The 18,371-nt window shown below is 33.5% G+C and overlaps 1 protein-coding gene across 1 annotated transcript in view; it reads left to right on the plus strand.

Moving 5' to 3' along the window:
* The window catches only part of PXDNL (peroxidasin like), a 559,370-nt gene that overhangs the window by 438,710 nt on the left and 102,289 nt on the right, over positions 1 to 18,371 (plus strand). The window contains exons 15-17 of the mRNA XM_051970215.1: positions 3,465 to 3,573; positions 7,378 to 7,535; positions 16,412 to 17,915. Of these exons, the coding sequence (XP_051826175.1) occupies positions 3,465 to 3,573; positions 7,378 to 7,535; positions 16,412 to 17,915 (1,771 nt within the window). The remainder of the gene's footprint in view (positions 1 to 3,464; positions 3,574 to 7,377; positions 7,536 to 16,411; positions 17,916 to 18,371) is intronic.

The following is an 18,371-nucleotide window of genomic DNA, read 5'->3' on the forward strand; positions in this document are numbered from 1 at the left end:
CACAGATACATCTGAATAGACAACTTTATTTTTAATTTCTTGATCCAAGTCTTTAATATAATATAGCTCTTTAAATAATGTATCAAGAAATTCCTTTGGAATTCCACAGCACAGTCATCAGAAATATCAGCTCTTTTCAATGTTACTCATTCAAAGAGATTTAAATTTGATAGTGTACTTCGAGTTTCATCATTTGGCCAATTTTTCTCTAAGAGAAACCTGCAAATCAAAGTAAGCAACTCTTTAGCTACTGCCATAACACGAACCTTGTGATCTGGGTAATTTTCTATTTTACCTAGCTCTAACATATTTCTAGGCAACAGAATATGCTACATTTTTGGAATTAAATATCACAAACAATTATAAATTATAAAAATGAAATCACATTAAACAGTTGAAGAACACTGGTTTTATTACACAAATCTGCTTACCTACAGAATTTATTAATTCACAATAGATTTTTCAGGCAATACAAATTAGTGAGATTTTACATTATACAGAATAGGTAAGTAACACTTAGTTTCACCTTTGTCAAGTGCTAACAGTTATGTTAATAATGAAGCTTTGTTGTTGCAAAATCCAAATGTCTAAAAAAACTTAACAGCCCTCATTTAAATGCATATAGAAACCATGTTCTATAAGAATTCTTCTATCCTAAGGGAACATATATGATTTGATGCATTTTAAAGATGAAATTCTATGAGCATCATACTTTTAATATCCTTTTTGAATTGTGATCTAGATTTGGTTGATGGTAGAGCTATCTTTAAAATATAACCCACTAGTACAACCCAAAAGTTGGAATGGGAGAAGGAGGAAGGGAAGATAATGCCATTCTTTCATATACTCTCTAAAGAGACTACTGATGTCCTTCTAGGCAAATAAACTCCATTTACATGTTTAATGATGCAAAGTGATGAGCAAGGAAGATTTATTGAAGTTCAAAGAAAATTATGTAACAAAAACTGTCATTAATGCCCATTTGTATGCAAGAAATTCCTTTGGTTCCACAGCACAGTCATCAGAAATGTCAGCCCTTTTCAATGTCACTCATTTAAAAAGATTTAAATTTGATAGTGTACTTCCAGTTTCATCATTTGGCCAATTTTTCTCTAAATGAAATCTACAAAACAAAGCAAGCAAATCTTTAGCTACTGCCACAGAAATGAGCCTTCTGGTCTGTAGTTATCTATTTCACAAAATCTACAAATGATCACCTTTTTGCTACAGCAGCTTTATACCAAGGCAGTAATCCAGTTAGGCTTATTAATAGCCAAGTATTGAAAAGATATGGTCCTTGCCCTCAAATATTTTGTCAGTTTCTGACTACTTTATTCTTTTTTGGAACCCAATGCAAATATTAAGCAATTTTGTTTTAAAATCAAAATCCCTGATTTGAGGGCTCCAGTGCTTAAATCTCTGTTGCATTAATAAATTTTGTTACATCAATAAATTTCAGTAGGAATTAGTCTTAATTTTGCTATGCTCTTTAACAACTTTTTTGATGCCATATGTAAATGATGACTTAAGAGAAAAGGATTTCATGCTTCTGAATCTTTGATGCACTGATGAATATATAGATTTCATCATGTAACTGCACCTTTCAATTATATAAGCCATCATTCCTCTGAAATTTATCGAATAATTCTTATCCAAGTTTTCACATACATCCTCCATAAACAATATTCTTGAGGTGTTAGAAAGCTTTGTCTTAGAAGTAATAAATCTTACTATCATATGTGTTATTCTCTGTACACTTTTAACCCTCATTCTTTTCCTTTGTTTTTATCTCCAAGTTGCATCTCTGATTATATTCTTATTCCATTTCTTACTTGCAAGTCATGGTTGATAGCAGGCATGAAGAAACATTGATTAAGTACCTGCTATAAACCAGAAACCATGATAAGAATTGGTTATTCAAATACCAATAAAAATTCCCTATCTTCAAGGAGCTTACAATAGATAACTTGATGCAATCATCTACATTGGATGAGCGATTTAAAGTTGGTAGAGACTTTAGATGTTATCTACTCTAAAGGTCAGCAAATTATGGCCCAATCACTAAATCTCATAGTCCCTGGAAGTAAGAATATTTTCTATATTTAAAATAAAACTTTATTGTATAGTTTCAAAACAGTTTAAAATGAAATTTTATTGTATCTTAAAAATTAAAAAAAAATTCTTAGCTCCCAGTTTTCTAACTCCTGATCTAGTCCAAACCTCTCATTTCACAGAAGAGGAAACAGCCCTGGAGAGAGTAATGTGGCTTGCCTAAAATCATACAGGTAATATGCCACAAGCCCAAAATTTGAATTCAGACACTTAGATTTCAGATCCTGTGTTTCATTTACAAATTATTTAATTATTTTCCCTCTCATTGTATTCCAAATCTTTCCTTAAACTTGTGCTGAAACATGTGATGTGATGATCAAAATCTTCATTGCTATATAAATGTTCCTACCCAAACCTTAACTGGTAGCAGACCATTGTTATTTTCCTCTGAGGATTGTGTCTGTAGTTTAGGTGTCTCTGTAGTTGAAGTGCCAGAAATGAGAAAGGCATATTCCTCTTCTATTTTTGGAACTTACTGTAAGGGTATAGTATATAGTCTTCTTCCTTGAAATCTCTGTTTTTGGACCACTGTCTAGGCTAGAGTCTCAGCTTTTTCCCAAAGCTCATTCCTTGCTCCTTAGGGCATCAATTTTATGCTGGCTACAAAGACAGATTCTGATTTTCATATTTCTATTATTCACTCTCCATAATGTACTCTGGAGAGTACATTACTCTTTCAAAATTCTTAAGATTAGAGACTCTACTTCATCTAGAATTGGGGACAAAGAGGGCTAATGAGTAAAGTCTATTTCTTGTGATATACACAGTCTTTGAGGGCAAAAAGCCCCAAAGCCTTTCTCCTTACCACAAAGAGAAAATAACAAACTGAGAATCTTTATAGAATATTGACAGTTCTAGCCACATGAGCATTCATAAAATATTCCTCCTAACCACAGGGTTAGCAATCAGGAACCTATGCCTACATTTACTCCATTGTGTCTCAAAGTCACTTCCATTACCACTGTTCTCCCAAAAGTAAGCTCCCTCACTTCTTCATGTAGATAGACATCATTTTAGCTACTCTGAAATTGAAACAGGCTCCAACCGAGTAACAATTTGATATCATTACGTATCTGGGTTCTCTGAGCCATTATTATAAAATGAAATAGTACATATGTCTTTATCAGTTTTTGAAATCCTTTAATTTTCTGAATAAACTAGTAGAATTTCATCGGGAGTTTTGTTGGGAAATATTGCTCTTTCTACATAATAGGAAATATCACCTGGAGGTTTTATAGTGTTTTCATTTTGTTAGAAGTTGTTCCTTCTAAAATATAAAAGGTGTCAAATGTCACTTATATCATGTAATTCCTAACTTCACATTTTTTTAAATCATGGGATTGTTGTTACAGCAATACAGGGCAGACAAGCTGGTGATAACTTTGTTGAATCATCCATTCTTGATGCCATCCAGAGGGTTGACAATGCAATTAACTCCACAAGAAGAAATCTATTTTCACAGTAAGGATTTATTTTATTTTGCTTATGAAAATTGTTTTCATTTCAGTTCTGTTTAGCTATCACAAGCTTCATAAATCACAACCAGGGATACTGTTATGAGATTGTCAAAATATGTTTTCTTTAAGCTTGGCAAGCTAGGCCATTGTCTGGGAAAAGCAGTCATTGTCAGTTCAGCTATTCAAAAAAAAAAAGTTAAGTTGCTCCTTGCATTAGTAGCCAGTGTTCATTCCCAAAGAACTATCTATGAATCCGGATCTGTAGAGCTAGGAAGAATGATAGATAACTCATGCAATGGATTTTGTGATGTGTGTAGCTTTGGCCAAATTTTTCTGTTAATTATTTTAGGAGTTAGTATGCACAGAACCTAATAGTATTGTTAAACCGGTAATACTAAAGTGTAAAAGTTTATCTACTTAAGTCAATGATTTTATTCCTCCTGTGCCCATTGTCACCTTATTTTAGAATAAATAATGGACTTTTACAGTCATCTTTTGTGAATAAAGAGGAAAAAACACATTTTGATAGAAATAATTCAGGATCAAAATTTGTATTACAGAATAAATTCTGAGAGCTTTGTTTTAAGCTATATACTTTGCCAATCAAATACTTTCCTTAAAGATTTTTGGTTATGAAACAAAATACCAAAAATAAATTCATGAGAATAGTTACATATTTCACTTTGGGCCAACAATACTGATTTTTTTAATGGTCACTTTCTTAAAAGGATTTAAAATATCCCCTTTAATGTAACTTAAGAGGTACAGAGTATATTTTTTTGCATTAAAAAACAGGGTGAAGAAAGAGAAAGTTTTTCTCAGTCTCTGTGGTGAGTTTAGTGATGATGACTAATTCCAAAAAAAGAATATTTGTTTTGTTGTTTTAAAATCAGTTTCTACTTTTCTATTTGGAAATATCAAAAATGTTGTATTTTGTGTTAATTTCTCAATCTACCTTCTTTTGAAACAGTTTGACTTTGTTCATAACCTCCTCTGGTCACTTAAGCTTTAAATATCACCCTCCATGGAACCTCAACATTTCATTTGTAACTCTTCTGCACTTAACTCATTCAGTTTTGTATCATTATTCTATAATGTGTGTGTGTATTATTTCCACAGACACATTATGGGCTCTTGGAAGGTATTTACTTCCTTTCCAGTTTGCATAATACTTTGAATAAAAGAAAATCACTAATTTTCAAAGTTGGAATGGGCTTGGCTGGTCATTTGAACCAACCCATGTCTAATTAAGAATAAATTTTTGTTATTTAGTCTTTTCAGTCATGTTTGTTTGTGACCCTATTTGGGGTTTTCTTGGCCAAGGTACTAAAATGATTTGCCATTTCCTTCTCTGGTTCATTTTACAGATAAAGAAGCTCAGGCAACCAGGCTTAAGTAACTTGCTCAGCTACTAACTAACACAACTACTGTCTAAGGGTAGATTTAAACTCACAAAAGTGTCTCTTCTTGATTCCAGACCCAAAACTCTATTCACAATGCTACCTACTTTCCCTAATGGTATATATTAGCTTGGAGGAAGTTATCAAATGGAATTTGCTAGTGTTCAGTTTTTGATACTGTACCGTTCAGCATTTTTATTGACAATTTAGATAAAGGAAGATATTGCTTGCTCATAAAATGTTGAAGATGACAGAAAATTGGATAGCATGAATATGGCATTTAAAAGAATTGGGATCCAAACAAATCTTGATAGGCCAGAATTGTGGATCAAATGGAAGGATGTTGACAAACTGGAGAGCATTGGAAGGAGTACAAATGAGATGGTAAGAGCCTCAGAAACACACTACATGAGAACCATTTAAAAGAGCTGGAAATATTGAATATAGAGGGAAAAGATTTCAGGGAGGAGTCAAGATAATTGCTAACAAATATGTGAAGGGCTATAATGTGGACATATGATCACATTTATTTGTTTTCTCTCAAAAGAAAGAACTAGGGACATTGATTGAAAATTGCAAAGAAGTAACTTTAGGATAAATGTAAGGAAAAACTGTAACAGTTAAGTTATCCCAAGCTGAGATGGTCTGACTAGAGAGTATTAGTGGTCCTGTCTGACTAGAAGTCTTTGATAAAGACTAGATGACCATGTATTAAGGACACAGTAGAGAGCATTGATTTAGATCATCTCTACTAGCTATTCCAATTCTGAAAATTTGACTTTTTTATTGAGAAACTTATTGTCTTCCGAATAACATCTCTTTGTTCTATAAAAAGGTATAAATGCTAGACAGTTTTACATTGGAGCTGTAATACACACTTCTGAAGCTTCCTTTCTATGATTTCTCTACTTTCTAGATCCAACTTTCCTCATCTTGAAGGTCTCTATTCTATTTAAATCACAGATCCAGTCCTTAACCATAACTTTACTTCTATTAATTCAGTCTAAAGTTGCATTTACTTGCCTAAGTGTTTTAATGAGGCATGTGTATATATGCATATATATATATGTATACATAGACATAAATATACATCTTGGCAGTACTTCTTGCAATGAATTCTAGCTGGTCAGTACCCTTATATTTGATGCATTATTCTGGCCTGCCAATATTTGTTTGAATCCCAATTCTTTTAATCAGTATATTTATCCCACCCAATTTTATGTCATCTCAACATTTCATAAGCATTCCACATATTCCTTTGTCTAGGTTATCAAAAATCCATGCCTAGTTTTCCAGTCTTCTTATACATTATGCCCTAGAACATACTTTTTGATCCAGTGTCTTTGGTTTATTGGTTGCTCCACAAACAAGACACTCCATCTTTCAGCTTCAGGCATTCTCTCTGATTCCATGTCCAGAATACTCTTTGTCTCCTGGTTTCAACTATTGAATTTACTAGCTTCCTTTAAGTTTTAACTAAAATCCAACTTTCAATAGGAAACCTTCCCCAACTCTTATTCTAGTGGTTTTCCTATGTTAATTACTTCATATTTATCTTGTATTTAGATTGGTTTACATGTATTTATTTGAATATTGTTTCCCTCATTGGATTGTGAGCTCTTTGAGGTCAAGAATTGTCTTTTGTGACTTTTTGTATCCTTAGCACCTAACACAATGTCTGGTACATAGTAGGTGATTCATAAATTTTATTGGTTGATTGAATAATAGAGGATTATAATAGAGTATATTCTATATATAGTTATATGTATAAATACATGTATATATGTACACATATATATCACTTACATGAATTCATTAAGCTATCTAGTCAAGGGTGAATAGATTTTGAGTTTCATCAGTAGAAGGAATGCATATAGGCTTGTTAAATTGAAATGGATTCAATGAAGTTGCTGTAAAAACAAATGTTTCTTACACAATAGAAAATCTCTAGAATCTTTCATTCCAGCAGCTTCCAACAGATATTCGATGTATATGTTCAATAGATAATAGATTTAATAGTAATAAATATTCAATAACTAATTTTTCTAAATGACATCCAAAAGATTGTCTTTCTGAAGGTTTATTTAATGCTCCATTATTATTCATATACCATAAACTAATAAGACTATGGATTATTCCTTCATTAGAGGCAATGTCTATAATTTTATATTTTGCACAATGAATTTGGCTTCTTAAGAGATTATCCATTAGACTACTAATTCTATTCCTTAAAAATATTTTCTCAGGCCAATGCAATGTCTTTAAAGTACAAAAAGAAATATGTCTAGTAAGTAGACTCATGGATTGCTGAGTATTTATTGATATGTTTTTTGGTCAGATCTCTGAAACATCATTTGAAGTGTTTCTGCAATTTACTTCATAAATAACAATGCTTTTGTCATCCACAGAAGACCTCGAACTCCTAGTGACCTGCTGGCTCAGTTCCGTTATCCACGGGACCCCTTTACCATTGAAACTGCAAGAGCAGGAGAGATTTTTGAGCAAACACTTCAGCTGATCCAGGAGAATGTGAAGCAAGGGCTCACTGTTGATTTAGAGGACCAAGGTTAGATTTATAAGTGTTCACTTTGACATGTGTTGTCATAAATCAAAATAGCCATGAATTTTCCCATTTTCAATCACCAGCGTGTTTTAGAAACATTTTTCCCTCCAAAACCAAACACTGAAGTGCAAGAGTTTATGGAAGTTAAGACAAATGAAATAATAAGAGTATTTAATCAAACAAAGATCGTTTTTGCTGTTGCTAATATTAGTTAGGTTCTGGCTAAGTCTGAATGAGCATATACATCTTCTACTATAAGATCAATAAAAGATTGCTCCCTTCCTACTAAGGAGTACTTCATTCTCAAGTTATTTCCCTTGTTTACTATTGTAAACATACAAATTGCTTTTTGAGTCTTCAGGCATCTCCATCATCAATACTTATATATTTCCTCTTTCTTTTTTATGTTTTTACAGCAATTCTTTTTATAAAATATCAGAAGTCTACTCAGTAAATGCTATGTGAAGATGCCAATTCAAGTTTCTCAGGCATTTTACCTTTTTTCTTTGAAAGAAAATAGCATGTTTGTGAATGTGACCTCTTGTTATTATCAATAACACATTGCCTTTGATATTGCTGTAACAGTAACTATCATGAGCTCTTTCTCCCACCTTCTTAAGTTACTTCCTTTGGGGAAATAAACTGAGAGGTAGACCAAAATATCTTTTTCTTATGTTTTGGTATGTGTGCTTAGACCAAACATGAAGCAGAACAAAAAAGAATGCAGTGTCTTCCTAGTAGTAAAAGTGACTCTGTTTTAGAACGGTTGTCTCCCTAAAGTTTATTAAAATTTCTTTGGGATAGTTTTAAGAAATGGTCATAATAACCTCCATTTGAGACCTTTTTGAGGCCTTATTCTAACATTGAGATGAACTGAGTTCTTAACGGCTGTGCCAGTAGAGTGCATCCAGTTGGAAAACTGGCACTGGTGAAGGCAGGACTGGTGATAGATAATGTGTAGTTTGTCCTATGTTTGGGAAAGCCCCTCATCACAAACTCAGCCAACAAGTATTAATATGGCAAGTCATAAAACAATTCATAAGGTAGGGAGAATTTTACTGTGGTTTGGTCAAGGAAGGAATATTTATCTTTACTGAATTGTAAACTTTTTAAAGCCCTGAAGAAGCTTGGTTGCAGAGGAAATAAGGATTATATGATTTATGGATTGTAACAATTTGGGAACTCTGTAGGGAAGAATGTAAGTAATGGTATCAGGATGTATAGCAAAATATTCAAAAATACTTGGGATGGATGAGTGAATATGAAGTCTGGTATGGCATAATTTTACAATATGGGACAATAATCATGAAAAGTAATTTAGATGTTTGAACATGAAATTATGTTATGACCAGCTTGAAATAAATTAAATATAAAAAATTCTTGACTTCAAACACTTTAAACTTAGTAATCCCAGTGTGAATAGAAATCCTCGAGATTCAGTTTTAGAAGGGCACATGAACAAAGAAAGGAGTAATTGAGGTTTTGACATATATTATGAATGTAATTAATAAAGGATAATGATTATATGAGGTTTCAAATGTCCCTTATCTACTTATGGGACAAGCATAAGTCTTTGGTTTCCTTAAGTTGATCCTTAACCCTGACTCTGTCTCTGAGTCCTGATGATAATTACCAGTCTCTTTATAAAAGAAGCCAGAGAAATTGAAGACTGAAAGACTTCATAATCAACTTTTTTTTTAAAAATCAATCCTGTTCTGATTTCTTGATATCATACAGGCACTCTCTGGATTCTAATTGCTGCATATCTTGGTAAACAGCCTTTGTGAGTGTGATAAACAGTAAGAATAGTAATAATAATAATAATAATAATTAGTTGTCATTCTCTGGTGGCCAAACTTAATGGATAAACTTCTTTGAATTTAGCTAAGTTGGCCCTTGATAACAGGCATACTTTAGAGTAGGACTTGTGTGAATATTTTTTCAGAAATTACATTCTAATCTTTACTAATGTTTATCTAATCAAATAGTTACTATCATTTATTAAACCACTAATACATGCCAGACAATATTCTAAGCACTGGATATACAAAGAAATGCAACAACACAACTCCTTCTATCAAGGAACTCATAATCTAATAACTCCAAACAACAGGAAGGTGATTCAATCACTAAGAGATCTGACTTAGAAGGCACAAAAATTCAGGAAAACAGAGAATGGTTCTTTACCTTTTAAAAAAAATTAGCTAACTCCATTTCTACTAGTTTGTAATCTTGTATATATATTTTTCAGATATCTGCTCTTTCTATGATTATGATACTTCAATAGCTCTAGAAAGAAGAATTCTTATAATTTTTAGTCCTAATGATAGGCACAATAGTTTATTTTAAAACTTGCTCCATTCTTCCCCAAAATATGACTTTTATTAGCTCTGAAGTACTACATTCACAGTGCATATTTCCATCTTTGTGAATGTTCACTGATTCAGAAACAGAAAAGTATTTTCAGCTCCAGTCCCCAGGAGTGATCATATAATAGAAACAACTTGAATCACAATGAAGATTCTCTTTACTCTAGTATGAGAGGATATGCAATTATTAATGAATTACAGTGGAACACATGAAGCTTATTAGATTATCTTCCCACAGTAAAACACTCAAATGCCATTTAACTTTTTCTGATTTATTTGATGCATATGTAACACTTTATCATGTGTCTCTATAGTAAGCCGTTGGTTCTTTGGAGAGGAATAAAAGATTTTGATGTGTTTTTTTGCTTATTTTTATGGAAATTGAGTAGACAAATACCAATAGTTGTATTCTGTTTCAATAGGTGATAAAACATAGAATCTAAATATGTTATTTCCATTGCCCAAACCATATTAATGTTGTTAATAATGGTGATTCCTCTCCCTATCTTTTGGGAAACTTTTCTATTATATTATTCTGTCAAGGGCTCCACCATCCTGACCATCACTCAGTCCTGCAGCTACTATGTCATTCTTAATTCTTCATTCTTGCTTACCCACATATCCAATCCATTGCCAAATCCTGTTGTTTTTACCTTTATAACATCTCTAATATGTACTCCCTTATCGTTGCACACATAACAACATTTTAACTGAGCCTTTCACCTCTTCTCTGGTTTATTAAAATAGCTTCCCATTTCATTGCATTATCTCAAGTTTCCCTCCAGTGCAGTCCATCTTCCATGCATCTGTGCCATCCTTCATTCAGTGGCCAAAGTGATTTTTTCAAATTTCAGGTTGGATTATATAACTCTTCTAACTTAACAAAATACAATTGTTCCATATCACCTTTAGGATCAAATATAAAATTCTCTGTTTAACATTCAAAGTCTTTTATAACTCAGTGTCACCATACCCCATAGTTTTTTAATACCTTATACACTGTTCCACTCCATAATTTTTTGATTCAGAGATGCTAGTTTTTTTGTTTTATTCTTGTAATAAGATACTTCATCTCCTGAGTAGTTGATGTCATGCCTGGGAATGCCCTTCCTCTTCATTTCTGCCTCTTGGCTTTTCTGGCTTCCTTGAAGTTCTAGTTAAAATCTTACCTCCTACAGAAAACCTTTTACTCTTCATCTTAATTCTATTGCCTTCCCTTAGTTGATTATTTTCTATTTATAGTGTGTGTGTGTGTGTGTGTGTGTGTGTGTGTGTGTGTGTGTATTTGCATAGTTGTCTTCCTCATTAAGCTGTGAGTTCAAGACCAAGGTCTGATTCTTTGACTTGATTTGTATCTCTGGTGCTTACCACAGTGCCTGGCACAGAGTAGATGCTTAATAAATGTTTATTGGCTGATTAACATCTCAGAGAATGCTATTACTTTTTTGCAAGGGACTGTCATTCCTGGAAGATTTTCCTTCCCCCCCCCTACTTCTTAGTTTCTTTATTATTATTATTATAGTTTTTTATTTACAAGATATATGCATGGGTAATTTTTCAGCATTGGCAACACTTCTTAGTTTCTTTAGCTTCCTTCAAATTTTGCCTTCTGCCAGAGTACTTCCTCATTCACTCCAGATGCTAGTACATTTTTTCCTAGGTCTTTCTATCTACTCTCTGTCTATGTACTTAGTTATTATTTACAGTTGCCTCCCTTGCACAATGCATATTCTTTGAGGATAGAAATTAATTTTTTTTGTATTTCCAAAGTTTAGCCCAGGGCCTGGCACCTAATAACAGCCTCAAATACATGTTGACTGACTAAATATAATGATTTCATTATTCCTTTTCATTTGGAATTCATTATATGTCCTCTTCAAACGATGGAGTGTGTTACTATTTCCCTAGTCACTCAGATACTCAAATGGATAGTCATCCTTCAATCTTCCCCTTCTTCCTTTCCCATCCTTGTATCTCAATTGTCAAAGCTCAACAACTTTCTCTGAATAGCATTGTTGAATATTTCTGTTCACATTTTCACATATTTCTATTCACATACCCATAAGTATAACTCTGGCCCTCTTCTTCTCTCTCCTGGACTATTGTAATAACCTGCTGCTAGGTTTAACTGTTTTAAGTCTTTTTTTTCTCTCAGCGATCTTTTCTGTGACTATTGAGTTATATTCCTAAAGGATATGTCTCAATATGCTGCTTTTGTATTCAGAAATCTTTGGCAGCTTTTCACTGTCTCTAGGGAAGAAGCTTTCAAAGTGGGCTTTAAAAGCAAGACTGTGACAGGGGGTTTGGGAGACAACAGGCTATGTCTTTGAAGTCAAAATTATTTTCATAATAATACTAAGAATTTTTCATTTCTGTTATTGTAAATATCAGTAAATGAAAAAACAAAAGCTCTTTGGGGAGTCCTCAATAATTTTTAAGAATATAAAGGAGATCATGAGACCAAGAAGTTTGGGGTAAAATGCAAAATGGTCAACCAGTCCTTCAAAGTCTTCCACAGTTTGACCACCATGTATCTTAGAAGACATTTCGTGTTGTTATTCATGCTTCTTGCAATAATAAACTCACATAATTAGAACCGTACCTTCCATCTCTGTGCCTTTGCATAGGTTACTCATCATGCCCAGAATACACTTCTTCCTTGTCCTGATATGTGAGAAACACTAGCTTTCTTTGAGACTCAGCTCACATAACATCTACCAAGCATAGCATTTTCTGATAGTCTCAGTTATTCCTGCTCTTCCTTCAGAAAATTACATTACTCTTAATTCTTGGTATATATATTATAACAGCCAATACAATGTCAACTCTATGAGAATGGCATCTTTTTTGTTTCTGTTTATACCTAGACACTAATCCTGAGCCTTTCATAGAGTATAGGATTAATAAAAAAAATTGTTGAATTGAATTTGACCCTAACCTCCTTTTTTAAATGATGAATTCTGTTGTCAGTGAATATGAATTCATTCACATCTATTACATCATTCTCCTTTAAAAGTTTTATCTCTTTGGCTCAAAGAAATGTATTGTTTATCTCAAGAGATCTTAACTGAATTATCAGAGTCTTTGTTTGGAAGAGACATCTGGGACTTTACCTCAGTTTTATAGACTCAGAGAACTTAACTTATTTGTCTGTCAAAAGAGAGAAAATTAAAATGAAATCCAGTATTCAAACCTGTATCCTCACTTATTAGAGGCAACTGAATGGTTTCTGGATGAGGAGGCAGGCAGACCTGAGTTCAAATTCAGCCTCAGGCACTTCTTAGCTTTGTGAGACTGGACAAGTCACCTAACCTCTGTTTTAACTTCCTCAATTGTAAAATGGGGATATTAATAGCATCTACTTCCCAGAGTTGTTGTGAGGATCAAATAAGTTAATATTTTAAAAATTCTTAGCATGAGTGCCTGGGGCATAGTTGGTACCTAATAAATGTTTGTTTTATCACCTACCTCACTTATCATACTGAAGTCTTTGATTATATCATCGTACTTCTATAAGGGGGCATGTATTTATATATGTATACATGTAAATTATACACACACACACAAACATACATATACATTGTGTATAATGCAATACATGCATAAGTATAAATACTTATGTATGTTTGCCTAAATCTTTCTAAATTAATTACATGTATTTTACATATATCCTAAACAATTGCATGTGTTTGATATGCATCCTAAAATTTCCTTAGATAAAAAATTCTCTGGCTATAATTCATCTTCAGAATATCATAATATATTTATCCACTTGACTTATTTGAGTCTAGCCTCACCATCCCCTCAGAAAGGTCTGATAGCTGAAAAATAACTGTTGTGCAGTTATCCAACTTGTGATATGGAGTTGAATGGAAAACCTATAGAGCAGGCCTATCAGCAATAATAACAAACAACAAATATTTATTAAACATCTCTCATGTTTTAGATGCTAGAAAATAAGAACAAAAGTAAAACAAAGGACTGACATTTCATGAGGTGGGTTCAGACTTCCACAGGAGAACAACTTAGATTGCTATAGGGAAATTGTGCTGTGCTTCTAATGACCTTGCCCTTCTCCTAAAATAAAAATCCTTCTTAGTGATGTCAGGATTCTTCCTTTGATTCAATGTATTTATGAGTCATTGAATACCATGACTTCTGAAAAAAATTAAAAGTTTTGAGTCAGGACACAAATGAAAAAGGTCATGAAAGGCAAAAATAAATGCTACAGATTATTGATGACAAATTACTTAAAAGTAGTAGCTAAAGGAATGCGTGATGTATGATGGATGTATGTATGATTGGATGTATATATGATGTATGATGGAAAAAGTAAATTAGTGTTATAATAAAAATGAAAGGCAGTGAAGACAAGAAATTGAATCTAAGACTGAGGCACTTTCAGCTCAATGAAAGTTTATATATATATATATATATATATATATATATATATATATATATACCCAAATGTATAAAATGTATGTGTACATATACATATGCATATAATATATAAACACAAATATACTCACTCCTGTTGTAGAAATTCATGCCTTCTTGTCTTGTGTGATTCTTCCCCATTTCCATATGTATACACATGTTTATGTTGGAATATGTATGCATGTAGATGTATATGTAATATATATGTATATGTGTATACCCATCTCTATCTCTACATATATAGGTGTGTGTATAAATTTGTGTTTGTGTGTGCATAAATTGGGGATAAAAAAGCTTGGCTCTCCACACTAAAGCAAGCAATCATATTGATCCATACATGGATTTATTAGAGCCATAGTGGAGAGCTGGGTGAGAAGTAGGTGAAAAGCAGCCCTGGAAAGGGCTTGGCAAGTCCTCACACCCATCTCTCTGAATACTCCCTATACCCCAACTCTCACCTGTGGCTCTAAGACACTGTACTATGAATAGCAGGCACATCTTGGTAAAACTGCCTTGGCAGATAGACTTAATCAAGTTGAGGGTAACCAAAAGGCCTCAAACCACTTGATGAGTTAGGGAGATGTTTACCCCAAGCATATAAAAAAAAAATTTCCCCAGTAGAATGGGCAGAAGAGAACAGTTTGTTCCAATAGTCACGAACGGGGCTGAAGTAGGTAATGGAGCATTTAGAACTTGGTCAGACAATGAAGACACATCACATCTTGGACCATTTCCAGCCATCTTGAATTCTGTCCCTCTAGTGGATTTCAATGACTGGAAGAAAGATTGAGGTAGATGACTTTGTACAACTCAGCCTCACTTGAATCTAATTTACGTGTGAGTGAAGACATACATACATACATATATACATATATATGTAAATGTGTGTATGTATATATGTATGTGTATACACACACACACACATATATATCTATATTGATATTTATCTTCTAATTTTTATTTATTTAAATCATGTTCAATAGATCTTCTCTTTGGAATTATGCCCTAGACTTTCCTTTTATTTTGTCATTTTCCTTGAAATTCTTATGTGTCTATGCATATATATGCATACATACATATGTATATGTACATATATGCAAACATGAATATATATATAGATTCAAATTGTATTTTCATCTTTTCTATGGAGATCAATGAATTGGTCAGTCAAATAAATTTAAACAATCCTGAAGGTCTTACTAGGTGTTAGAAACTGTTAGTTATCAGTAATTCAGAAAAAAAAATGAGACAGCCTTTAATGTTAAGAGCAGAGGATACATAGATATGAAAATATAGGCAATATACAAAATAAATGAAACTATTTTTTCCAGGATTCAAATAATTGTGATAATCAGGAAAACCTCAAAAGAAATAGCTCATGAACTGAATATTAAAGACATGATGAATTCTACATATCTACTCACTAATAAATAGGTTATTCATATATACATGTGTATATTTATAGCACCTGTGTTGTCTGCACATATCAAATTTTGATTATTTTATTATAATTTTTAAAAATTTCATTAAAATTATATTTCTTTATAATTACAAATTTTGTATACATGGATCTTTAATTATTTTACTATATGAATTAACATGATTTTGAGTATATGTCCTTTTAATTTCTAATCTATATTTTTTAGCTGTTTAAGTTCCTTTGTATTATTTTATTGCCCTTGCAAAAACCTGAAATACCCTTTGATTTAATTCTTAGAGCTTCCACTGAAGTGTTTTCATAGAAATCAGGATGTGAGAACATCTGTTAGCAAATACAAGAGCATTATTAAAGGCATCTTTATTAAGGCACAGAAGAAGATAAGCCTTTACACACACATACACACACACACACACACACATGCACACATTCCTCTTTCTTTCCTTAGTTTTTTTATTTTTTTTCCTTTGCTCAACTTTATATATTGGATCTGTATAGAATTTTTAGTCAGTGTACCCCTGAATTATGAATTTCCAATATCCTCACATTATTATATGTTTTCAGCATTTGATAAATTATTTTTCAAGTTTTTTTTTTAAACTACTTTAATATTTTCCCACCATTCTATATTTCAGAATTTCGTTACAATGACTTGGTGTCTCCACACTACCTCAGCCTCATTGCCAACCTCTCTGGATGTACAGCCCACAGACGCTCTCCAAATTGCTCTGATATTTGTTTTCATCAAAAGTATAGAACCCACGATGGCACATGTAACAACTTACAGAACCCAATGTGGGGAGCTTCTATGACTGCTTTTGAACGTATCCTAAAACCTGTATATGAAAATGGCTTCAATTTGCCCCGGGGTGTCAGCTCAAATTCTTTTTCCAATAAGTATCCATTACCCCTACCCAGGATTATATCCACAAAAATGATTGGGAGTGCAACCATTACCCCTGATGATCGATACACTCACATGTTGATGCAATGGGGCCAATTTTTAGACCATGACTTAGATCAAACAGTTCCTGCATTGAGTATGTCTCGTTTTTCTGATGGTCGGCCATGTAGCTCTGTGTGTACTAATGACCCTCCTTGTTTCCCCATCCTTGTCCCCCAGAATGATGCTCGGGTGGCAAATTCGCAATGTATGTTTTTTGTCCGTTCAAGCCCAGTTTGTGGCAGTGGTATGACCTCCTTGATGATGAGCTCAGTCTACGCAAGAGAACAGATTAACCAATTAACAGCCTATATTGATGCTTCTAATGTTTATGGAAGTTCTGATCGGGAATCAGAAGAGCTTAGGGATCTTACAAGTCAGAGAGGTCTGCTTAAGAAAGGGCTACTTATTCCCTCTTCTGCAAAGCACTTACTGCCATTTTCCACAGGCCCACCAACTGAATGTACACGGGATGAAAATGAAAGCTTAATTCCATGTTTCCTTGCTGGGGACCACAGAGCCAATGAGCAACTTGCTCTAACAGCCATGCACACTTTGTGGTTCCGAGAACACAATCGGATAGCTACAGAATTGTTTACACTGAACCCACACTGGGATGGAGATACAATTTATAATGAAGCCAGGAAAATTGTTGGTGCACAGATGCAACATATCACATACAGTCACTGGCTGCCCAAGATTCTAGGAGAGCATGGTATGAAGATGCTGGGTAATTATAAGGGGTACAACCCCAATGTGAATTCAGGAATTATTAATTCTTTTGCTACAGCAGCATTCAGATTTGGCCACACATTGATCAATTCCGTACTTTATCGCTTGAATGACACCTTTGGTGAAATTCCTGAGGGTCATCTTCCTCTCCACAAGGCCTTCTTCTCACCTTTCAGAATAATTCAGGAAGGTGGCATTGATCCACTTCTCCGTGGGCTCTTTGGTGCTGCTGGAAAATTACGGGTGCCTTCTCAACTTTTAAATCTAGAACTGACGGAGAAACTGTTTTCTATGGCACATTCTGTGGCTTTGGATTTAGCTGCCACCAATATCCAAAGGGGGCGTGACCATGGAATCCCACCATATAATGACTTCAGGGTTTTCTGTAACTTAACTTCTGTTGAGAGCTTTGAGGATCTTCATAATGAAATTAAAGACCCAAACATTCGAGAGCAACTGAAAAAGTAAGTATATTTATATACCATCTGAATTTATGTTACTTAAAGAATGAAGGATATATTCTGTATATAGAAATATGTTTCTTGGAGATGTCATTCATTGTCTTAATTTTATCAAAATTAAGTCTTGCTGGAGGTGGAGGAAGATTTTCATATTAGTGGAAAGTTAGGTTGGGAAGCATGTTGGATTAGATAAGGCACTAATCTTGGAGTCAGTCAGGGTTACTTTCAAATTCTGCTTCAGTTGCCTACTAGGGATGACATTGAGAAATTACTTAGCCTCTCTGAGCCTAAGTTTACTCATCTGTAAAATTAGGGAGTTGAACTTAATATCTTTAAATCTCCTTTCTAGCTTTACTGGGTGTCAGTGATTATTAGAGTGCTGCATGATGATTTCAAAAATACCTTAAGACACTTTTAATTATGTGACCATGGATAAATCTCTTAACCTCTGTCTGCCTC

Source organism: Antechinus flavipes, chromosome 1 (assembly GCF_016432865.1).
Source record: "Antechinus flavipes isolate AdamAnt ecotype Samford, QLD, Australia chromosome 1, AdamAnt_v2, whole genome shotgun sequence".
Taxonomy (NCBI): Eukaryota; Metazoa; Chordata; class Mammalia; order Dasyuromorphia; family Dasyuridae; genus Antechinus; species Antechinus flavipes.